Below are 24,456 nucleotides of genomic sequence, written 5' to 3' on the forward strand. Positions count from 1 at the left end.
GCTGAGGGGAGATTTGAACCCTGCTCTATCCCAGGTCCTAGCTGCTATCCCACTCTGTCTCTCACCAGGTTATCCTCTCTCTGTTGCTCTCTTGGCCTCATCTACCCCCACAGGATTGTTGAGAGGGGTGGTGCCTTGACCCCCCCCCCAGGGCAGGAAGAACCTTTGATAATGCCAATGGATGCCTAAAATCTGTCATCCCCTTTCACCAGAACCCCTTTCTCCTGCAAAAGTGGATCCTGCAGGAGGGGAAAGGGCTCTTGTGCTGGGTCCTGGGGGATTTCCCACTGGAGCATTTGGTTGGTTAACAGGATGCTGCACTAGATAACAGGATGCTGCACTAGATGAGCCCCCTTTGGCCTGACCCGACTGCTGCATGGCTCTACTTAGTTTCTTATGATTCCTAAATGGGAGCTTCCATGTGCAGAGTTGGTCTACTGCCATAGCTGCCAAGTCTGCCGCTAAAAAATGCGGGATCAGCAGCGGCGCGGCACTGGAAGTCACTTCTACGCATGTCCGGACATGTGTAGAAGCGACTTCCGGTGCCACGCTACTCATGTATGGGCACCGGAAATCGCTTCTACACATGCGTAGAAGCAACTTCCGGTGTCTCTCTACCCAATTTACGGTGCCCAGGCATGGGCGGAGCGGCACCAGAAGTCGCTTCTACACATGTCCGGACATGCGTAGAAGCCACTTCCGGTGCCGCGCTACCCATGTCTGGGCACCAGAAATCGTGCGGCGCCAGGACCCAAAATGGAGCCTCCCTGGCAGGTAGGAAATCCGGGGGATTTACGGGATTTTCCCCAATCCGGGCTGCCAGCGGGAAACGGTTTAAAATAACGGGGGTTTCCCGCGAAAAACGGGAGACTTGGCAGCTATGTCTACTGCAGAGCAGTGGAGAACAAGAATGGGTGAAGACTATTTGCTCTCACATCCTATTTGTGGGCTTCCCTTTGGGGCATCTTGGAAGGCCGCCTGTCACGGACGCTTTAGCTGAGATTCCTGCATGGATGACCTGTGGGGTCCAAATTTCTGATTCTATGGCTGGGTGGGCTATTGGCCTTATCCTGCCACTGCATGGCTCTTCTGACATCCTTAAACGAAACATTTGTGGCACTGCGCTAATTTGTAGTAATTCAGGAAGACGGCTCATAATATATCCACCTGATGAATCCCCCATGTTTAATTTCGCAGGGCTGAAATGTTATTAGCTTCTGTGGAGGCATCCCATAATAGTCAAGACTCCCCTTCATCCGCCTTGCCCTCTGCCTACCCTTTATCACCCCTGAAGCTCCCAATGCTGAGCCTGTCATTTCCTCCTCCCCCTCTCTCTCCCCCCCTCTCTCTCCCCCCCCCTCCCCAGAAAGACCTACCATCACCTTCAAAACGCCCGCAATCCACAGGCACAAAGTGGGCATTCTATGCCAATTAGAGCATGTTTGCATCTTGATGGGATGCACTTATGCATAATTTCCGCTCAGAAAAAAAGCCTTAAAACCAATTAAGGAGGAAGTGTGTGTGTGTGTGTGTGTGTGGTCTCTGCAGGCGGAGTTATTTTGCAAATATGCATAATTTTGACACTCAGGGTTGTGTGGAGAATTTGCCAAATTGTCCCAGGCGATGGCACTCAAATTAAGAGAAAGTAGCCAGGCCGCGAGCAGTCAGGGTGGGAAGTCAAGATGTGTGGGAAGTGATCTAGGTGAGAAGGGCAAAAATTCTCTAGGATCAGAAAGGGAAAGAGTGAAATCAAGCAGGGAGCATTCAGGAAAGTCTCACACCTTGCAACGATTCTAGATTCAGGTGTTGCTCTGACGCAGTCGAAATAAATTAAAAAATTGTCCAGTTGCACCTTAGAGACCAGTGAGGTTGTCTATCTCCAAACACAGCTCCAACCCCGAGCCAGGAGGTTTTATAGCCCTTCCAAGTCAGGGGTATGAAAGATTCCCTGGATTCCAGTCCTTTGCTGGGCAAGCCGCACGCAGGAGGGAAGATCAGAACTGATTATTGTATTTGGTGGCTTGAAAAGGGGGTGAGACTTTGCATCTGCAAAGGAGACTTATCCACATAACAGCCAAGAATCATAGAATCATAGAGTTGGAAGAGACCACAAGGGCCATCTAGTCCAACCCCCTGGCAAGCAGGAAACACCATCAAAGCATTCTTGACATATGGCTGTCAAGCCTCTGCTTAAAGACCTCCAAAGAAGGAGACTCCACCACACTCCTTGGCAGCAAATTCCACTGTTGAACAGCTCTTACTGTCAGGAAGTTCTTCCTAATAGTAAGAGCCACATCCTGTCCTCACAGAGGCCAGCCAGATACCCCAAATGGAAAGCCCCACCACCACCAAGCAGGACCCGAGCACAAGAGTCCTCTGCCACTCCTGCATTTTCTAGCAACTGGGATTCAGAAGGATTTTTGCCTGCAGCTGTGGAGGTAGAGTCTAGCCATCAGGCCCTCTGCTCCATGAATTTCTTTAACCCTCTTCTAAAGCTGTCTGGGGTAGTAGCCATTCCTGCCTCCTGTGGAAGGGTGTTCCACAGGGCTCCCCTCCCACCATTCAGCAGAAGCGTTGCCACTCCAGAGGCTGCTAACCTCTCTTTCTCCGAAACCTTCTGAGGGCCAGGTGGTCGATGGAGGAGCCAGAGGCAAAAGAAGCAGGCTTGGCAACCGTGGTTCATATTTACCATTATTATTACCTATGACAAACTTGTTGTTGTTTAGTCGTTTAGTCGTGTCCGACTCTTCGTGACCCCATGGACCATAGCACGCCAGGCACTCCTGTCTTGCACTGCCTCCCACAGTTTTGTCAAACTCATGTTCGTAGCTTCGAGAACACTGTCCAACCATCTCGTCCTCTGTCTTCCCCTTCTCCTAGTGCCCTCAATCTTTCCCAACATCAGGGTCTTTTCCAAGGATTCTTCTCTTCTCATGAGGTGGCCAAAGTATTGGAGCCTCAGCTTCACGATCTGTCCTTCTTAGTTGGTCTCTAAAGTGCTACTGGAAGGATTTTATTTATTTTGTTTTGACTACGTCAGACCAACACGGCTACCTACCTGTAACTAGTATTATTAAACATTAAAAGCTTCCCTAAACAGGGCTGCCTTCAGATGTCTTCTAAAAGTCTGGTAGTTATTTTTCTCTTTGACATCTGGTGGGAGGGCATTCCACAGGGCGGGTGCCACTACCGAGAAGGCCCTCTGCCTGGTTCCCTGCAACTTGGCTTCTCGCAGCGAGGGAACCGCCAGAAGGCCCTCAGCAGTGGACCTCAGTGTTCGGGCAGAACGATGGAGGTGGAGACGCTCCTTCAGGTATATTGGACCTTTGTGAAGTCGGCCGCTTTTGCTGTTGTTCCTGCATTGCAGCGGGGTGGACTAGATGAACCTCAGGGGACTTGCCAATTCTATGATTATTTGATTCCAACCGTGCAACAATCAGACTTTTTTTGTGCCCCCCCCACACTATTCTGTTTGCAAGCAACAGGCATCAGAGTTTTAGGACACTTACCCAGTCAGGCAGAAGCTGTCAGGGCAGCTACATACCCTCCAAATTTCTCTGATGAAAAGAGGGACGTTCTATTCCATAATAATAATAATAATAATAATAATAATAATAATAATAATACCCCGCCCACTGACTGGGCTGCCCAGAAAATAGGGGCACTTGGAGGGAGGGCAGTCTGAGGCTGCAAAGCAAAGCCGGCAGGATTTGTGAGCTGGTGGGGGTGACAGGAGCCCAAAAGAGAGAATTGGAGGGCCACGTTGGACCCCTGGGTCTGAGGGCTCCATCACCTGCACCTGTGGTGCATAGGAACAACAACAAACAACAAAAAACCCCTCTAAGGATGCTATCTCATAAATCCCCCGCCCCCTGGAGCAGAAGAGGACCTCAGCAGCCAGGAGCAGCCTGCTAATGAGGAGGCAGTTGCCACGGCAACCACTCCAGAACGCTCCCTTGCATCAATCGTGGTGGGAGCCTTTTGTGACTGTACCACGGACAAACGGGTGGCTGGCGTGTGGCAGGGGGAAGCAGAGAAGGTCAAAAAGGAAAGAGGCAATGTTCAGTGGGGGAAAATTGGTGTGTTCTATTTATTCTCCTTTTTTTGATTATGCGTATGTCTTAAGAATTTATTCAATTTACTGTATATACCACCCTTTGTCCAAAGATCCCATGATGGTGTGTGACATTAAGGACATAAAATAATAATAATAATAATAATAATAATAATAATAATAATAATAATAATAACAATTACACTGCTGTTGCTGGCATCCATTTCTTGAGAGACAATGGAGTGTGCCTCCAGGGGTGAAGTCAAACCTCCCCGGGGCCAAATTATTACATAACTGCAATCATATATATATTGTGGTATTTTGCTGCTCATTTTCTTATTGACTCCCCACCCCACCTTCCCTAGTTTTTTTTATGCCCCCTTAACAGCTGCATTAGAACACATCTGCATTTATTTTCTAAACCCCCAAAATCCATTCTCTGTTTTTCCATTGCTCATATCCCAAATCCTGCATATGATTTCATATAAAAAAGACAGTTTGATAGGTATTCCACCAATGGCCTTCATTCTTCTATGAAAATACCATCCTTTTGTCCTCTTATTTTAGCAGTCAGTTCCACCATTTGTGCACAGTCCACCAGTTTTATAAACCATTCTTCCTTAGTTGGAGTCTCTTCTCTTTTCCATTTTCGTGCATGTAAAGTTCTAGCTGCAGTTGTTGCATGCATAAAAAGGTTGCTCAGCTCTTTGGGAGCCTCTGTCCTATTATCCCCAATAAAAAAGGCTTTGGATTTTTCAGGAATGGTCAATTTAAAGATCTTTTTCAATTCATTGTATATCATTTCCCAGAAACCCTTAGCTTTCCTTTATCAATGCATAATTTTATAAACGTCTATCCCCTGTCTTTGCTCGCAGGGTTAGCACCTCCTGAGCACCAAGGCCTCCCAGAAATGACCTTCTCCCCTGCTTCGGACTTCCTGGAGGACCCCAGTGCTGAAAAACCCACCCAGGGACACGAGGAAGCCTCTGTGCCAGAGAGCCAGGAACGGCCAACTCATGAAAAGCATCCTGATGCATCCTTGCCAGCTACACCCAATGGGCCACCATTGCACCGCCTGGAGGCAGTTGCCACGACAACAGACGATGCTCTGGAAGGCTCTCTCATGGGTACCAGCATCCGGGGAGACTACCCTCAAGGGATCACCCAGCCTGGGGAGAACGAGGAGCTCTTCTCTGGAAATGGCGATGTCACGCCAACGACTCCCCTGAAGAATGAGTCCCAGGTGGATGAGGCGAGTGGAGAGTCTGATTACGACTTCCGAGAAAGCCATGCCAAGGCCGTGGGTTTTGTGGAGGAGCTCCCTGGCTTGGAGGAAGCTCGGCAACACTTGCCCAGGGTCGTTCCAGAACGATCAGAGAAACAGGAAGGCACAGCAGAAGAAGACCCCATCCTGCTAGAAACCACCCAGCATTCGGAGGTGGCACTGGCTGAGCTGAGAGGAGAAGAAGCCGTCACCCTCTCGCCAGAGGACATCCCCTCCCCGATGGTCACCAATGACTACCCGCTAGTGGCACAGCTGATTTCTGGGGAGGCCGATGCTTGGGTGGCGGTGGGTGGCGAGGAAGCCACCACAATGAAAGTCAAAGGGAGGGCGAGCTCAGGGCTGGTGGACGGACCTGCCGTCACTGAGGTCCTGAATCTGTCCAAAGCAGAAGACTCCTGGGAAGTCATAACACCGAGCGTGAGCGGTCACTTTGGTGACGGTGTGGCAGGCCGATCCCCCGGAGAGGAGACCACAGTCCCAGAAGCCGTCAGCTTGGTAGGGAGTAGCTCTGGCCCCCAGCAAGGCAAAGGCACCACTGGAACTCCCAGCCACAGTACAACCCGTGATTTGATCCCTCCTGAGTTCCTTCCGAAAGGGTCAGAAGATGGCGAGGACTTGACATCTCAGGGGACGCCCGAGTCTCCCTCGCCTCCCTGGAGCACATCGGAACCTGCGCACCACAATTTCGACACCTCTGAGCTGCCCGTTCATCCCAGCGATGGCATGATAACTGGGAAAGAGAGCGAGAGCTACCTCCCCACTGCCCCAGGGCAGATCCTTCCGATGGAGTCTGAGGGGGGGAGTGGAGAGGAGAAAGGAGGCGACGTGTCTGCAGCCAAGGAGGTGGAGGGCCTGACGTGGATTGGGGAGGTCAATGCCACCGTGCTTGGTGAGTTTCTTGCTACCCAGAAAACATTTGGGCAGGTAAGGGAGGTGCTGGGGCTTTTGAACGCTGGTAGGCCTGGCAAATATCATAGAATCATAGTGATGGGAGGAGGCACGAGGGTCATCTAGTCCAACCCCCTGCAAAACAGTTCACATAAAAGACATCAATGTGCAGTAGTGGTTAGACCTGGGGGAGATCAGGGTTCAAGTCCCAGCTCAGCCAAGAAGCCCACTGAGTGATCCTGAGAGCCAGTTGCTGCTGCTCTGCCAAGCCCACCTCACAGGGCTGTTGTGAGGATGAGATGGAGAGAGGGAGAACATACCAGAAGGAGCGTCTCCACCTCCATCGCTCTGCCCGGACACTGAGGTCCAGTGCCGAGGGCCTTCTGGTGGTTCCCTCGCTGCGAGAAGTCAAGTTACAGGGAACCATAACGGTAATAAAACAGTAAACATTAAAAAACTTCCCTATGCAGGGCTGCCTTCAGATGTCTCCTAAAGGTTGTCTACTTACTTGCCTCCTTGGCTCGGGGGCCGCTTAACTCCAGACCCTCCAACATTTCTTGGATGAAAATAGGGACGTCCTAAGGAAAAGCAGGACATTTTGAAATCGGAAACAGGGATGGCTTCTGTAAGTCCAAGACCAGGCATCCCCAAACTGCGGCCCTCCAGATGTTTTGGCCTACAACTCCCATGATCCCTAGCTAACAGGACCAGTGGTCAGGGATGATGGGAATTGTAGTCCAAAACATCTGGAGGGCCGAAGTCTGGGGGTGCCTGTCCAAGACTGCCCCTGGAAAATAGGGGCACTTGGAGGGTCTGTACGGGCTGTCAGGAACCACCTTTGATTTCTTTATTTCCTTCCTTCCTCCCACCCCAAGCTCTCCACACACCCCTTAGGGAAGCTTCCAATCCAATATTCATCACCCGCCTTCGCTCATCAGAATAGTCAGCGTGGAAGAGTCCCAGCGAGAAAGGCTTTGCTCCACAGCCTTTGAAGTCTTTCGCGAAGGAATGCGGAAAGCAAATAGACTTTTGGAAGGGAGGGGGAGAACACAGAGGCAGGAATTTAAAAACCAACCGAGTTAATATTAAACAGTGCTCCCAGGGCTACAAATGGAGGTGAAAAAAATAATATCTCCAGCGAAAATAATATCCTCAGCACAATGGCTCACCCAGACAAAGTGGGATAGGCCTCCTGTATGTTCAGTAACAGCAAAGGAGAATTATTAATGTGAGAACATGCGGAGAGCCCTACTGGATCTCAGACCCTCCAAGTGCCCCTATTTCCCAGGAAGTCCCGGATTTACAGAAGCTGTCCTGCTTTCTGATCCCGGAGTGGCCTGTTTTTCCTTACGACATCCTTATTTCCATCGGAAAAATGTTGGAAGGCATGGAATACAATTTCCCCGATTTTCATCTGGAAAATGTTGGAAAGTATGGATTAGGCCAATGGCCCTTCTAGTCCAGCATCCTGTCCTCCCAGTGGGCTGTCCCCGCAGCAAAATCCCCACCCAAGCAAGACCTGAGCACGAGAGCACACAGCCTGTGATTCAGAACAATGAGGGCTGGAATCTTGATTTATTTTTGGAAGGAAATGGCTGTAGCTGAGTGGCAGAGCCCCTGCTGCATTAATCACAGAAGAACAGAAGAATGGGCTAGATGAGGCCAGTGGCTCATTTAGTCCAGCTTCCTGTTCTCTCTGTGACTGACCAGATGCCTGCGGGAACCTCTCAATCAGGATCTGAGCACAAGAGTCCTCTCCCCTTCTACAGTTTCCAGAAATAGGGATAAAGAAGCATTGCTGACTGGTTGGCTTCCAGAATATGCAAAAGCATAATAAAACCCCAAACCCTTCCCAACACAGGGCTGCCTTTGGATGTCTTCTAAAGGTTATATGGTTATTTATTTCCTTGACATCTGATGGGAGGGCGCCACCACCGAGAAGGCCCTCTGCCTGGTTCCCGGTAGCTTCACTTCTTGCAATGAGGGAACCACCAGAAGGCCCACGGAGATGGACCTCCATGCCTGGGCTGGACGATGGGGGTGAAGACGCTCCTTCAGGTCTACAGGGCCGAAGGCTGTTTAGGGCTTTAAAGGTTGGCAGCACCAACACTTTGGATTGTGCTCGGAAACATCCTTGGAGCCTGGAGGGAATGTGCTGCTCAGGCCCATAGCTGTCAAGTCTCCCGTTTTTCGCAAAAAAACCCCGTACAGTATTTAAATCCGTTTCCCGCTGTTACCCCAAATGGCAAGATATCCCGTAATTCACCCATTTATAAGGAAGCAGCTCCTGCCGGCTGAAAATTCGCCTCTGCGCATGCGCAGAAGCGATTTCTGGTGCCCAGACATGCGGACACAGGCAGCCTGGCACGGGAAGTTGCTTCTGCACATGTCTGGACATACGCAGAAGCGACTTCCGGTGCCACACTGCTGCTGATCCCTTATTTTCCAAACCGGAAGTTGACAGCTATGCTCGGGCCTAAAAGGACCTCCCTCACCCCTACTGTGGGCTACCTGAGAATCGATGGGCTGACTCTACTGAAGGCATCTTCTTCAGATAAGTGAGGGGCTCCTGCGCCAATGGCTTTTTAATGGTTATTTCTTGTGCTGGAATGTGCAGAGAGGGAGTTTGTCCTCTTCAGCTGTTTAAGTGCCACTCTGAAGATGAAAGGTGCTTTCAACACGGAAGCCTTCGCTTCAGAGAGGTGATGATCGCAACGCCTCCAATTCCTGCCAACTGCACGGGTCCTTCTGTCTGGCTTTGTTGATGGGCGGGCGGGGGGGGGGGGGAGAAAAGAGGATTGCTGACCTGTTTCCTTAGAGACCGTTTGAAAGAGGGGCCTTGCTAATTGTAGGAGGGAGGGGATACCCGTCTTTGGCCCCCTGAACATGTTTCCAGCACAAGGGGACTATCAGTCGGCTTCCAGGATCCCTGATTTATTGGCTGAGTCCCACGATTTCCACCACGATTTCCGAGCCAAGCGACGAGCGTGGAAATCGTTAAATGGGGATTGAACGGTGCAAGCTGCCTCGTTAGAACGGGTCATTATGACCGGCTGATTTACAGACCTAAGAGTCTGCTAAATCAGGCCAATGAATGATTTTACTTTTTCTAATTTTTGTCTTGTTTTTTGTTTTTGTTATTCTTGGGGTTTTTATGTGAATGCATTTTGGGTTATATGATTAGATCTTCAGAATGTACAGTATTGTTCTTTTTGTCTGTGTGTGCGTATGTTGAGTGTTTATGTTTTTAAAGAGAGAAATTAATAAAAGTTTATATTTTAAAAAAAATCAGGCCAATGGCATACCCTCCAACATGTCTCCAATGAAAAGAAGGATGTCCATAATAATAATAATAATAATAATAATAATAATAATAATAATAATAATAAATATACCCTGCCCGTTTGGCTGGGTTGCCCCAGCCACTCTGCGCAGCTTCCAATATATATATAAAAACACAAAAAGCAAACATTAAAAACTTTCCTATCCAGGGCTGCTTTCGGATGTCTTCTAAAGGTTCTTTAGTTAACTCATCCTTGGTTCGGAGGTCACATAACTCCATACCTTCCAACGCTTCTCAGATGGAAATAGGGACGTACCCGGAAAATAGGGACACCGGCAGGGTCTGCCTTTGGTATGATCCTACTGGGAAATTCCAGTCTCCTTGAGCTTTGCTTGAAAAGACGCCTGATGAATACTGGGCTCTGTGTGCGGAATCTCAGTGTTCAGAGTAATAACATGCAGCTTTTTCTCCTCGCCCTACTTGGCGATTAGCAGAAGCACAGAGTGGATTATGCAAAGCGAGATTATGCAGAGATGTTTCTCCTTTTGCATCCTGATTTTACAGAGGCGCAGAATTTGGGATTGCCTGATCTTACTGCTTTCCTCCCTGTCTCCTCTTCCTCCTCCCCCTCCCCCCCACCCCGCTCTCCCTGCAGCTGAAATTGACCCCTGCGACAACGACCCCTGTTTGCATGGGGGCACCTGCCAGTCCAGCGGAAACCTCTCCACCTGCAGCTGCCCCCGGGGGTTCACGGGAGAGAACTGCGAAATAGGTGAAGGGGCGCCAGGGGAGGGAGGATCTAGAATCATAGTTGGAAGGGACCATGAGGGTCATCTAGTCCAACCCCCTGAAACGCATGGATCTTTTGCCCAATGGGAAACCAATCTGCTCACATTTAGCCGCCGTGTTTTTTTTTGTGTGTGTGTGTGATTGTCACCTCCCTCTGGTAGCAAACTCAGATGCTGTGGGCTGACAACTTTCTAACCACTGGAGGAAATATCCATCTCTCTCAGAAAATGGATAAAAGAGGGCTTTACAGTGGGGGTAGTGGGTGCAAATGAAATAATAGAATTGCAGAGTTGGAAGCAGGGCCGGATTTGGGTTTGATGAGGCCCTCAGCTACTGAAGGTAATGGGGCCCTTTAAATATCCAGCTCCCCTTTGTCAACAACAAATTGTCACTTTTTTGTGTTGAATATATGCCATATGGTCATTTATGGACCTCATAGGTATCTAAAGCCATTTGCACATAACAAATAGGAGCCTACACAACACAAAACACTGTTGCTGTACGTAGGTTTTATTTTATTTGGTTTTTTTATCTTATATTTTGGGAATGTACATCCAGTTTTTTTTCTTTAATTTTTTCCGGGGGGCCCCCAAGAGAGTGGAGTCCTAAGCTATAGCTTGTTTAAAGGCAAAGGTAAAGGGACCCCTGACCATTAGGTCCAGCCGTGACCGACTCTGGGGTTGCGCGCTCATCTCGCATTATTGGCCGAGGGAGCCGGCGTATAGCTTCCAGGTCATGTGGCCAGCATGACAAAGCCACTTCTGACCAACCAGAGCAGCACATGGAAACGCCGTTTACCTTCCCGCTATAGCGGTTCCTATTTATCTACTTGCATTTTTGATGTGCTTTCGAACTGCTAGGTTGGCAGGAGCTGGGACCAAGCAACAGGAGCTCACCCCGTCACAGGGATTCGAACCGCCAACCTTCTGATCAGCAAGCCCTAGGCTCAGTGGTTTAGCCCAGTGTTTCTCAACCAGTGTGCCTCCAGATGTTTTGGGACTACAACTCCCATCATCCCTAGCTAGCAAGACCAGTGGTCAGGAATGATGGGAGTTGTAGTCCCAAAACATCTGGAGGCACACTGGTTGAGAAACACTGGTTTAGCCCACAGCGCCACCTAGCCTATGTGTAAATCCGGCACTGGTTGGAAGGGACCCCAAGAGTCATCTAGTCCAACCCCCTGCAATACAGGAATCTCAGCTAAAGCATCCATGACAGATGGCCCTCTAACCTCTGCTTAAAAACCTCCTGAGGAATACCGTTCCTCGAACGGCTCTTACTGTCAGAAAGTTTTTCCTGATGTTTAGCTAGAATCTCCTTTCTTGTAACTTGAAGTCACGGGTTCGAGTCCTATCCCTCTGGAGCAGGAGAAAACCAACTTGTACCATCTTCCAGGTGACACCCAGCTGATGCTGTTCAACTTCAGTGGGTCCACTCGGAGGAAGGGTGTCCCTTCAGAGGGAAAAGGCGCCAGGGTGAAAGATTCCTGCATAGCGGGGGGGGGGTTGGGCTAGATGACCCTCGTGGCCCCTTCCAGCAATTCTATGATTGCATGGTTTTGAAGCTACCGGTACATGCTGGAAAATTCAGGACAGATAAAAGAAAAGGCCTTTGGTTGTCCACTGCGAGAAGAGGCTGCTGGGCCAGATGGGCCATTGGCCTGATCCTGCAGGCTCTCCTGATGTTCTCATTAAATGCCGTGTGAGGCTGTGAACAGAAGAAAGGAGGAGGCGGCTGTGCATCTGAAGAGCAGCTTTGAGCTCAGCTCCTGACAGAGGCTCAGAGCCCATCTGGGCTTTGACAGGAGGCAGCCAGCTGCATCCAAAGAGGAAAATTAAGGCTGCCACAATCCCGCTTTTGGTATGCACCAGCACATCCAGGGCCACCCACGCACACCTGACGGACGTGCGAAAGCTCACACACTTCGCACAAGGCAGGGGCAGGAGATCTGACTCTTTCCAGGGCTAAAGGGAGCCTGGTTCATGGAGGTGGCAACCACAGGAGGGTGGCCTGGGAGAAGCCTCAAGGGCCAGATAGAGAGGTGTGGAGCGCCACACACACACACACCCCTCCTGCCAGGCTGCTGTGGCTCACAGGATCTCTGGGATAGCAGTCAGCAGAGCATGAGACTCTGAATCTCAGGGTCGTGGGTTCGAGCCCCAGTTGGTCAAAAGTTTGGGGTTGGACTCGATGACCCTCGTGGTCCCTCTACAATTCTATGATTCTATGCTAAGAAGATAGGAAGTGGCCTCTCTTTCCCCGAGACCAGTGGGATCTGTTAAGAGTCTTAGAATCCTAGAATTGTAGAGTTGGAAGGGATCCCCAGAGATTATCTAGGCCACCCCCCTGCAATGCAGGAATCTGAACTGAAGCATCCATGACAGTTGGCCATCTGTTGCCCCATCTGTATGGCTGCAGGCTGGCTGGACCAATGGTCAGAGTCAAAAGGCAGCTTCAGGGTGGCAGAGATTTACATCAGGGGTGGACTGCCTCAGGGCCAGGATCCCAATTGTGGCCCTCACAGCCTCCCCGAGTGGCCCTCACAGGATTCCCATCAGGCTGCACCCCCTCTCGCTCGGTAGAAGGCAGCTCCCTGCGTTGCTGTTCAAAATCACAATAATGAGGACTAGGACCTTAGCTTTATTTTTAAAGTTGCAGTTAGACCGGGGGGGGGGACGACCCACAAACGCATGGCCACTGGGGCTCTGTGTGAGGCACGCCCCTTCTCTCAAGGCCACACTCCTCGCCAGTGCCCCCCCCAATATTGGTCTCCTCTTTCCTCCTCCCCATACAGATATTGACGACTGTTTGTCCAGCCCCTGCCAGAATGGAGGGACCTGCATTGATGAGATCAATTCCTTCGTCTGCCTTTGCCTGCCCAGCTACGGAGGCAGCCTGTGCGACCGAGGTGAGAGCGGGGAGCCCCTTCCCTCTGCCCCAGTGTTTCTTCGGTGAAAATATGGACATCCTATTCTACACCAGTCACCTTGAGCCAATTGCAACCTACCTTGCAGGGTTGTTGTACAGGGAAAAGGTGCGACAGAAAAATGGAATGAAATAAGATTTTGGCAGTAAGCTGCCTTGGGGCCCTGTCAGGGAAAAAGGCAGAATGATAGTAATAGTATTAGTAGTAGTAGTAGTAATAATAATACTGGAAACTGTGAGAATGATCAGACCGTAAATCCTATTGAACTTAATGGTACTTAGGTAAAGGTAAAGGGACCCCTGACCGTTAGGTCCAGTCACAGACAACTCTGGGGTTGTGGCGCTCATCTCACATTATTGGCCGAGGGAGCCGGCGTACAGCTTCCGGGTCATGTGGCCAGCATGACAAAGCCGCTTCTGGCGAACCAGAGCAGCACACGGAAACGCCGTTTACCTTCCCGCCAGAGCGGTACCTAGGAGATACGAACCGCCGACCTTCTGATCGGCAAGCCCTAGGCCAGGCATTGGAACTACAACTCCCATGATCCCTGACCACTGGCCCTGTTAGCTAGGGATCATGGGAGTTGTAGTTCCAAAACATCTGGAGAGCCAAGGTTGCCTATGCCTGCTCTAGGCTCTGTGGTTTAGACCACAGCGCCACCCGTGTCCCACTAATGGTACTTAAAAGGTAAAGGGACCCCCTGACCATTAGGTCCAGTCGCGGACAGCTCTGGGGTTGCAGCCCTCATTTAGCTTTACTGGCCGAGGGAGCCGGCATTTGTCCGCAGACAGCTTCCGGATCATGTGGCCAGCAGGAATAAGCTGCTTCTGGCGAACCAGAGCAGCGCACAGAAACGTGGTTTTAAAATGCTTAGGATCAAGAAGAAGAAGGAGTTTCCCCAGCCTTCCCACACTCCCTCCTCCACAGGGCGTATCATTGCCAATTGCCATACAGTTGCTAATCGCCCACAGGGCGCCCGCGCTTCGCCTTAGACGAGTGTCAACTCCCAGGGCTCCTCTGCCGATTCTCACTCTCAATTCTCTCCCGCTCAGACACAGAGGGCTGCGACCACAACTGGAACAAGTTCCAAGGCCACTGCTACCGTTACTTCGCCCACCGACGCTCCTGGGAGGACGCAGAGAGGGATTGCCGCCACCGGTCGGGTCACCTGACCAGCATCCATTCATGGGAGGAGCACAACTTCATCAATAGTAGGTTGGCAGTCCAGGGGGCCGGGGGTGGGGATGGGAGAGAAGGAGGTGCCCCACGGCTGGCAGCCAGGGGGAAGAATCCCAAGTAAGAGCCTGATTTAATTGTTTTCAAAAGAATGTATAAATCGCTTAATCAAGCGATTACGGTCAATCACCGTATCAAAGCAATCACCGTGTTTTATTACGGTCAATCACCAGTATCAAAGCAAAGGACATCAATTGCAGAAAAGCGCATGTTTCTAGCAATGCTCAGAGGAGCTCATTGGCTATACAAAAACTCTTTAGATCCAAAAGAGACTGTTCTACACCGGCACCACTGAAATTATTTGAAGCCATGTCTATAGCCCCTCTTATATGGTGCCCAACTAGGTCTCTTTCCTAATTTGACGTCCTTAGAGCACATAGAATCTAAATTTCTAAAATCGGTTAATCAATTTACTCTTTTTTTAAAAAAAAATGGATCAATCATCAATCAATCAATCAATCTCCAAGCAATGTACCAATGGGAATCTCACAGGCCGGGCATGTGAGGAAACAGGCCTTCTCTGCTGTGTTGCTCTCTAGCAAATATCATGACAGAATCGTAGAGTTGGATCTCAAGGCAGAGCTATTGAACTATTGAGAGGCGTAGGCTGGCTTCACGGCTTTCCCCGCATCATTATTTTTTATTTTTAGTACTGTTTTTATTTATTTTCTTCTTCTTCTTTTTAAAATACCTCTATTGAGATTTCAAATTGACCATACAAAATAAAAACATACAAACAAAATAAAATAAAATAAAATACTGAACATCACAAAACAATATTAACAATATCAACAAAAATCAAAATCTTCTATCGAATATCAAGCCTATATATTTACTTCGATTAACTCACATCTTAATACTTATCATTACTTATCTTCTAATCTAGCATCTTGCCGGTTCTTCTATAAGTCGACTTCCGCTTGTCTTTGTCCCGGGCTGTTAAGTCGTTGACCTATATACTGCTTTCCTTAACTTTCCATCTTGGAATGACTACAGAATATTAGAATTAAACCCAAGTCTTTTCAGATACTCCCCAAATTTTCCCCAATTGTAATTACATTTCTTGATGCTAACCCCCCCCCCCCGATTGAATTTGTCAATTTTGCCAGATCTACATAGCTAATCACCTTTTCTTGCCAGTCTCTAATACTAGGGATTTCTTGCTTTTTCCATAATTTGGCAATTAAAATTCTTGCCGCTGCCCCTGCATACAGAAATACCTTTTCATCCTGTTTGGATATCTCTTCATTTATCATTCCTAATAGGAGAGACTCTCCTAATAGGAGAGACTTATTTTCATTGCGCAGAAGATAAGTTTTGAGAAAACAATGGTTACAACAGTAAGCAACAAATAGCTTTTCACATTGTGCACACACATCATGATTCATGATATATTGCCAGGTCAAAAATTATGGAACTGGTATCCATAGCTGCCAAGTACTCCGTTTTCCCCGGGAAACCCCCGTTTTTACTTACCTTTTCCCGGTGGTCCCCCGTATCACTTCGTCTCCCATTTTTCTCCGTTATTTTCTCCTGCCGGCGGCCATTTTTTTCTGATTTGCCCTTCTATGGGCACAAAAAATGGCCGCCGCCGGCTTCAAAAGTCGCATCTACGCATGTCCGGAAGTGCGTAGACGCGACTTCCGGTGCCGCCGGCAGCCATTTTGGTGCCCATAGATGGGCGGAGTGACACTGGAAGTTGCATCGACGCACTTCCGGTCATGCGTAGAAGCGACTTTTGAAGCCGGCGGTGGCCGTTTTTGGTGCCCATAGCAGGGCAAAGCGACACCGGAAGTTACTTCGACGCACAGCTGCCGGTCCCGGATTCTGCGGGACTTGGAAGGTAAGGGTATCACGATATGGACTTCAAACCTGTTTGGGGTGATATATCACCCATCCCTCGTGGTTGCCTAGCCCTCGTTGCTGGATGCAAAGCTGCACCATGGCAGTTCAAGCTTCAGGACCCCCAGATGCACCCCAGTGGGGATCCCCCCCCCTCTGAATAGCAAATTCCACCCCTCTTGCAATTCCCAGTCAGTGGCACTTTGGAGACTGACTCCCTACGAGAGCAGGTGTGGAAAGTAGCCGTCACAGTTTGCAGCCATGATCTTCTCCTCCTCCTCTGCATCCCGTGTCCACTCAACTCCTTGTTTTCCACGCAGGCTTTGGACAGGAGAACACATGGATTGGCTTGAACGACCGCATTGTGGAGCAGGATTTCCAGTGGACAGACAACACCGGACTGGTGAGCACGGCGGGTGGGTGGAAAGGGCAGGGGAGCTGGGCCGGCTGTCCCTGAGCAATACTGAGCTGGACGGACTGGTTAAAGACGACTATTTAAAACCTTTGGAAAAAAATAAAATCAACCCTAAGCTTCTTCTTTTTTAAAAAAAAGGATTAAAACACACGTCAACATTTCGACTTTGCTATGCAAACATGTTTTTATTTATTTATTTATTTTAAATAATTTTTATTGAATTTTACATAAAGAAAAAAAGAAAAAAGAAAAATTTAAGCAAAAAAAAAGTAGTACAAAAATGCAGAACAATAGCATCACATCTTATTTCTTCAATGTTCTTCACTTCCCCTTCTTCCCATCCTTTTATACCGGTAGTTAACTCATAACATTTCCAAATCTTAACTAAACATCATAAAATTACACCTTAACTCCCATTTCATATCTTATTTATAAATAGTTCTTAATCATTTTATATAGAAGAGTGAAGGAAGAATAGAAAGAAAAAACCCACAAAATAATAAAAAGACATAATCATATTTTTTTCAATTTCTAATCTAAGCATTTCGGACTTCCTCATTCCCCCTTCTTGAGTTCCTTATTGTCCACTAATTATTGCAGTTTCCAAATTTAAAATTACATTCTTTCTTCCAATTTGTGACTTCTTTTTAACCATTTACCCTTCATGCTTTACCTTTATTACCCGATATTCTCTACCCTTTTACCCCAAAATATTCAAAATTAATTTTCAAAATCTTTTCTCCCCCCCCTTTTTATTCCCACCCTCAAGACTAAATATACCCCCTTTCCTTGGAATCGGTGTCTCCAGAGACATGTTTTTAGCAGCTGCTGAAAAGGGTACAGCAAAGGCGACTGCTTGGTGTCAATAGGCAGGGAGTTCCAAAGTTACATTACATCATTATCATTTTAAAAACAAAACAAAAAGTTCTCTTTAATTTTGTTTTATCTCTCTCTCTCTTGTCCTTGTTAAATTTGCAAATGGCACTTCAGATTTTACAAAAAGAGATAGAAGCTGAGCAAAAATGAAACGGAGAGATTTGCTCCTACTTGGTGGTGACAGTGACACCCACCCTGAGTGCCTCTTTGTATTCTAGAATTAGAGAATTGCAGAGTTGGAAGGGACCTAAAAGGTCCTCTAGCCCAACCCCCTGTTCTGTCTGCTTCTAACTCCTTGTCGCCCTCTGCTGTTGGCTAGCAATACGAGAACTGGCGCCAGAACCAGCCGGACAACTTTTTCGCTGGAGGTGAAGACTGCGTGGTGCTGGTGTCCCACGAGACCGGGAAGTGGAATGACGTCCCTTGCAATTACAACCTGCCCTACGTCTGCAAAAAGGATACAGGTAAACTCTCTCCCCTTTCCCTGATTGGCCATTGGCGTGTGGATAGGCCCCGCCCCATTCTCTTATTAGGTAAGGGGAGGAAGGCAGAGTTTCCCGTTTTTCCTCCAAGCAGCTCAGGGCGACATGCATCACATTCTCCCCCTCTCCTTTAATGCCCACAGCAACCCTGCGAGGGAGGTTAGGCCAGTGTTTCCCAAACTCGGGTCTCCAGAGGTTTTTGGACTACAATTCCCATCATCCCTGACCCACTAGGATAATGGGCGTTGTAGTCCAAAAACAGCCAGAGACCCAAATTTGGGAAACACTGGTTAGGCTGAGAGGCAGGGAATGGCACGTGTGAGCTTCGTGGCTGAAAGGGGGTCGGGATTTGAACTCTGGTCTCTAACCACTATGCAACACTGCCTCTCCAGGATTGCTTCTGCCTGGCCCCTGTCCGTTATTGACTCTTTGTCCTGTTTGTCATGTCTCTGGCTCCATCCTACTCCAACCTCCACCCCAGCAGGCAGCGTTGCTCAATGGTCAGGAATGAGGATATGAGAGTATTAGAAGCATAGAATCATTGAATTGTGGAGTTGGAAGGGACCCTGAGGGTCATCTAGCCCAACCCAGCTGTCCTGCATGGGGATCGAACCTGCAACCTTGCCATTATCAGCACAGTGCTCTAACCAGCTGAGCAATCCCGGTTGTACAACCCATCACCTTTTCAATCTTGGGACTCTTTGCTGCTGTTGATTTTTTTTGAAATGCAGAGAGAGAATTAAAGCCGAGTTTCACATAATCATGCCCTCTGGGATCTTAATTTGCCTGCTTCCCGACCCACAGAAGCCATCAGCGGTGAAACATTTCCCTCTTCAAGTCCTCTCCCTTGACAACCTCAATTTCCTCTTTATTAATGTGTTTGGAAATGAAGCTGTTAGGACTGTTGAAGCCCAGGCCCACCCCATTCCTTATCTGAGAAATTGCATTAACCACAAGCTGTTTACCCAAGAAATACAGGCTTCCAATTCTGTGGGGTGTTGGTGGGTGAGAGCTGGCAATTTCATTTTATTTGTATGTATCTTAGCCCGTTAATAGTCATTATAGGCTCTCCACAGATACGTTTGTGATATTGGTAGGATAAATTTGCTATCTACTTACGGTATCTGTGAGTTTAAAATAAGTCATATATATCCACAATAAATATATATCAGTAATATACGGTATCCAAAAAAGTAATACGTATCTGCTAGAATATAGTAGCACTATAAAATTAACTGTCAAAATATCAGCAAATACCAGTAGTAATTGGACAGAAATTCACTCTCAACAGTTGCAGTAAATCATTATTAGTGTATCTGTTCCTGGCAAAATATCCAGTGCCAAGGTCTAATCCACAGACCAGAGGGCTGTCCCCCCCCCCCCAATGCACTGCGTGCCGGTGTCCCCAAAGGAGCATCTCTACCCCCGTCATTCATCCTGGCCTTCTCGGTGGTGGCTCCCTCCCTGTGGAATGTCCTCCCATCAGATGTCAAGGAGATCTTTATCTCCTTGACACCTGACTTTTAGAAGACACCTGAAGGTTTTAATGTTTACTTTGTTTTTATTTTTTGCTGGAAACTGCCCAGAGTGGCTGAGGCAACTCAGTCGGATGGGCAGCATATTATTATTAATTATTATTAATTAGTAATTAATTAGGTTAGGCTGAGAGGCAGCAACTAGCCTGCAGGGTCACCTAACATGAGCTTCAAGACTGAGCAGGGATTTGAACCCTCAGCCCTCCCTGGTCCTGGCTCAACACTTTAACCACTACACCACACTTCCTCTCAAAAGAGGGCTGGTGTCTTTTATGCCTGCTTATGGGTTCCTGGAGGCCTGTGATTGGACAGACAGGCCTCATCCTGCAGGACTCTTCTTAACAAACCTACCACAGGAACATTTCCGCTTTCGATTTTGTTGTTTCTTCAGTTTGTAATAATAATAATAATAATTTATTTATTTATTATTTATTTATTTATACCCCGCCCACCTGGCTGGGTTTCCCCAGCCACTCTGGGTGGCTTCCAACAGAAAAATAAAATAAAATATATTAAACATTAAACCTCCCTAAACAAGGCTGCCTTCAGATGTCTTCTAAAAATCTGGTCGCTGTTTTTCTCTTTGACATCTGATGGGAGGGCGTTCCACAGGGCTGGCGCCACCACCGAGAAGGCCCTCTGCCTGGTTCCCTGCAACTTGGCCTCTCGCAACGAGGGAACCGCCAGAAGGCCCTCGGTGCTGGACCTCAGTGTCCGGGCAGAACGGTGGGGGTGGAGACGCTCCTTCAGGTATACTGGACCGAGGCCATTTAGGGCTTTAAAGGTCAGCACCAACACTTTGAACTGTGCTCGGAAACGTACTGGCAGCCAATGTAGATCTTTCAAGACCGGTGTTATGTGGTCTCGGCGGCCGCTCCCGGTCACCCAGTCTAGCTGCCGCATTCTGGGTTGTAAGCCGCCTTGTGCCTAGTAATGTGGAAAGGCAGCCTACAAATTGAAAGTGAAAGGAAAGGGAATTTCTCACGGCCTCCTCCGCCCTTTTGCACCCTCCCCCTCCAGTGCTGTGTGGCCCTCCCCCCACGGTGGAGAATGCGTTCCCCATTGGCAAGAAGCGAGAGAAGTACAGTGTGCACGCGACTGTCCGCTACCAGTGCGAGGAAGGCTTCCTGCAACGGCACATGCCCACCATCAAATGCCACGTCAACGGGACTTGGGACAGGCCCAGAATCGTTTGCACAAAACGTGAGTCCCCAGGGAGACGGCTCCAGTGGGGCCATCGCGCCTCCGACCCGAGGCTGTGCGTTAAGCATGGCTTTCTACCGCCTTTCTTTGAGGGTCCTCATCACCACCACCACCAAAGGATTCTGAGACTCATGGAATTGTAGAGTTGGAAGGGACCCTGAGGGTCATCCAGTCCAACCCCCTGCAACAAGGCAGGAACCAGGGTTGGTCTGAACCTCAGGGTTTGTGGCACAAAATGGTGCAAAAGAAGCTCAAAACTTTGGCACCGGTTTGGGGGGGGGACCCCATATTTCAGGGTTTGTAGTTAATAAAGCTCTTGAGTCAGCATCAGAGAGGCAGAATCCCACACTTTCACCTTGCTGGGGTGCCAGACCACCCAAAAGAGGGGACAGCACACATTGTATTGTACAATGGATAATGAAAGAGAATATGCTCTACAGCAGGCACCCCCAAACTTTGGCCCTCCAGATGTTTTGGACTACAATTCCCATCTTCCCTGACCATTGGTCCTGTTAGCTAGGGATCATGGGAGTTGTAGGCCAAAACATCTGGAGGGCCGCAGTTTGGCGATGCCTGTTATAAATGGTTCCCACTCTTTTTCAAAGTCTCTGTTGTCTTTTTCTCGAAGTCTGTCTGTCAATTTTGCCAGTTCTGCATAATTCATCAATTTCTCCTGTCATTTTTCTTTAGTTGGAATTTCTCCAGTCTTCCACTTTTGTGCTATCTGAATTCTCGCCACCGTAGTAGCATACATAAATAATGTCCTCTTTTCTGAAATCTTTAACCCTGCCCAGATTTATTTATCTTTGTCCACCTCCTACCCTCAAGTGGAGATCAGATGTGTGACATGAGGCCACTCCAGGACAGTTTTGGTCAGCTCACGTCAAAAGTGACATTCTAGAGCAGGCATCCCCAAACTTTGGCCCTCCAGATGTTTTGGACTACAATTCCCATCTTCCCTGACCATTGGTCCTGTTAGCTAGGGATCATGGGAGTTGTAGGCCAAAACATCTGGAGGGCCGCAGTTTGGAGATGCCTGCTCTACAGTGTCCGAGACATTCATAGAACATCTGCAGAATCTCTTGTTTCTAGGAATGTTTTGCTATCTTCCCCTGACAAAAGCCGAGGGAAAAACATTCAGATGGGCCAACTTTGCAGGAAGGAGAGAAACATAGATGGATCGGGGGGGGGGGGGGGAGGGAAGGAAGGAATTGTGTTAGGAGTACAACCTAGCAAAGTTTTGCAACTAAATCTCTTCCTCTCCCCCCCCCTTTCGCCTTCCAGCCAGACGGTCCCATCGAATCCGCCGCCACCATCGCCGCCACCACAAACACCACCAGCACAAATCCCGCAAGGACCGCAGGAAACACTTCAAGCAGCACCCAAAGCTGGACTGGACGGAGGAAGACGGGAACTACTTTTAACGACGGGCCTGGGAAATAAAGCACAAGCTCCCCATTCCGCTTCCCCGCCCCATTCCCGCCCCCTTGACCTTCCTTCTCCCCCTTTGACCTTCCTTCCCCACCCCCACCCCACCCCGGATGCAATGGGTTTGCGCGTGTGTGTGTGAGCGAGAAAAAGATGGGAATTGTTGGTGCCCCCCCCCCACGTCTTCCCTCCCCTATGGATAAATCTCTCCTCTCGACCTTCTCCTCACGGGGCTGGCTGGCTGTTGTGTGCAGGTTTGCAATGCCAGGTGGTGGTTTGCACCTTTTTTTTAAAGGATCTGCAGGGGTTGCAGAAAACAGGTTTCCTTGAGTTCAGGCTACCCAAGGCAGCTCCGCTGTGTGCACACCTTTATTCTGTTGAAGGAAATCTGTCAGCATCTTCAGACTGGGTTGCGGTCTCTCTCTTTCTTCCTCTTCCTCTCTCATCCACAGATCTTCTTTACATACACTTCTCTCTCTTTTTCTGACACCTGCTTCTCTCAAGCTCACTTTCTCGCTCTGAAAGCCTCTCCTCCCTCTCCAGTTGGCTTCTGAGGAGGAGGAGGAGAGGCCCTTTATTACCCCAGCTAATCACCTGCAACGAACTATCCCTTCCCTCCTTCGCTATTTGCCCCACCGAAGCAGGGGGAATCAGAAACATCAGCCTACCTTACAGGGCTGTCGTAAGGGTTGCAGAGAAGGTGCTGCAAACATGCCTACCCAAGTGCTCTATCAAAGTTCATTTCAATAGCCTACACAGGAAAAGGGGTTGGTCAGGATGGAGCCCAGATTTACCCGATCCCCCCCAGGTTTTGTTTGTTGTTTGTTTGTTTATAGACTCTTTCCTGTTTCGACCTTTGGGTGTGTGTGTGACCCTCTTTTCCTCACCGGAAGATGATTTCCACAAATGTCACAATTGTGAGGAGTGTGTCTGTGTTTCGGGGGGTGGGGGTGGGTGGGCAGGCGGGGTTACCACATGGAAAGTGTTTTGTGCAACTATTAACCCTGCCTGGGCTCCATTTGCACAGAACACCCTGGAGGCTTCTCTCCTCTTTGACATCATAGCTCACGGCCCTCTGTCTCATTCCATGCGGCCCTCGCTCCATGCAGCCTGCAGAGATGGCGTGGAGGGCGGGCAGGTGAGAGAGAGCATGATGCAACTGTGCTGTGTCACCCAGCCCGCCCACTTGGGGGCCTGAAACCGACCCACACACTCCAAGGTACTGCTGTGCTTCACCTCCATAACCTCCAACATTTCTCCAATGAAACTAGGGACATGCTATTCTATATATAATAAATTTATTATTTCTACCCTGCCCATCTGACTGGGTTGCCCCAGCCACCCTGAGCGGCTTCCAACATATATAAAAACATAATAAAAACGAAACATGAACAAACTTTCCTATCCAGGGCTGCCTTCAGTTGTCTTCTAAAGGTTGTATGGTTACTTATTTTCTTGGCTTGGGAGTCGCATAACTCCAGACCCTCCAACGTTTCTCCAATGAAAATAGGGTCATCCTAAGGAAAAGCGGGACATTCCGGGATCAAATCAGAAACCAGGACAGCTTCTGTAAATCCGGGACTGTCCCTGGAAAATAGGAGCACTTGGAGGGTCTGCGACTGTACAGCGAGGCCGATTCCCAGGGATGGCAGGAGGCAACCCAAACAGCTCTCTTCCACCACATGTGAAGTGAGTGCCCATGTCTGCAACAGAAAACAGCCTTCCATGCAAAAATTTAGAAAGGGGTTGGGTGGTGAAATGTGTTTGCGTGAGTGTGCGCACGCACAAGAGAGTGTTGGGCGTGTGGCGGATGCATCCCTGATCTCTGCTGTTTCCTTGTTAACTGCAGTGTCTGGTCTTCCTCTGTGTGTTTCCCCTTTTATGCCTCCTCTGCCTGTGGCATTCTCTCCCCCGCCCCCTGTGCGCAAAAAAAAAGGAGGGAGAGGTGTGGGGAGGAATCCCTTGGCGGTCTCTGTACTGCTGGACATTTTAATAAATTTTTTTAACAGTTCCTAAGACCACTGTCTGTCTTTCTTCCTTTCGCTCTGGGGTTGAAGCTCGCTGAAACCTTGCGCACGGATGGCGCACTACTCTGGGTCATGTGCCGCCATGGCACATTTGCAGCATGCAATTCAAGCCAGTCTCTTTCTCCCATTTAAATGAAGTCTGGGTTAGTGGGGTTGACAATGCCGGTGTTTGTGTATGTTTGGCGCA

At 48.9% G+C, this 24,456-nt stretch overlaps 1 protein-coding gene across 1 annotated transcript in view; it reads left to right on the top strand.

The window, feature by feature from the left end:
* NCAN (neurocan) overlaps positions 1–24,253 on the top strand; it is a 46,476-nt gene extending 22,223 nt beyond the window's left edge. Inside the window, exons 7-14 of the mRNA XM_088672908.1 lie at positions 4,930–6,228; positions 10,166–10,282; positions 13,094–13,207; positions 14,278–14,436; positions 16,624–16,706; positions 17,914–18,058; positions 20,632–20,814; positions 22,099–24,253. Coding sequence (XP_088529034.1) covers positions 4,930–6,228; positions 10,166–10,282; positions 13,094–13,207; positions 14,278–14,436; positions 16,624–16,706; positions 17,914–18,058; positions 20,632–20,814; positions 22,099–22,238 — 2,240 coding nt within the window. The 3' untranslated portion in view covers positions 22,239–24,253. The remainder of the gene's footprint in view (positions 1–4,929; positions 6,229–10,165; positions 10,283–13,093; positions 13,208–14,277; positions 14,437–16,623; positions 16,707–17,913; positions 18,059–20,631; positions 20,815–22,098) is intronic.
* The last annotated feature ends 203 nt before the right edge of the window (positions 24,254–24,456 follow it).

Source organism: Zootoca vivipara, chromosome 6 (genome assembly GCF_965207765.1).
Source record: "Zootoca vivipara chromosome 6, rZooViv2.hap1.1, whole genome shotgun sequence".
NCBI lineage: Eukaryota > Metazoa > Chordata > Lepidosauria > Squamata > Lacertidae > Zootoca > Zootoca vivipara.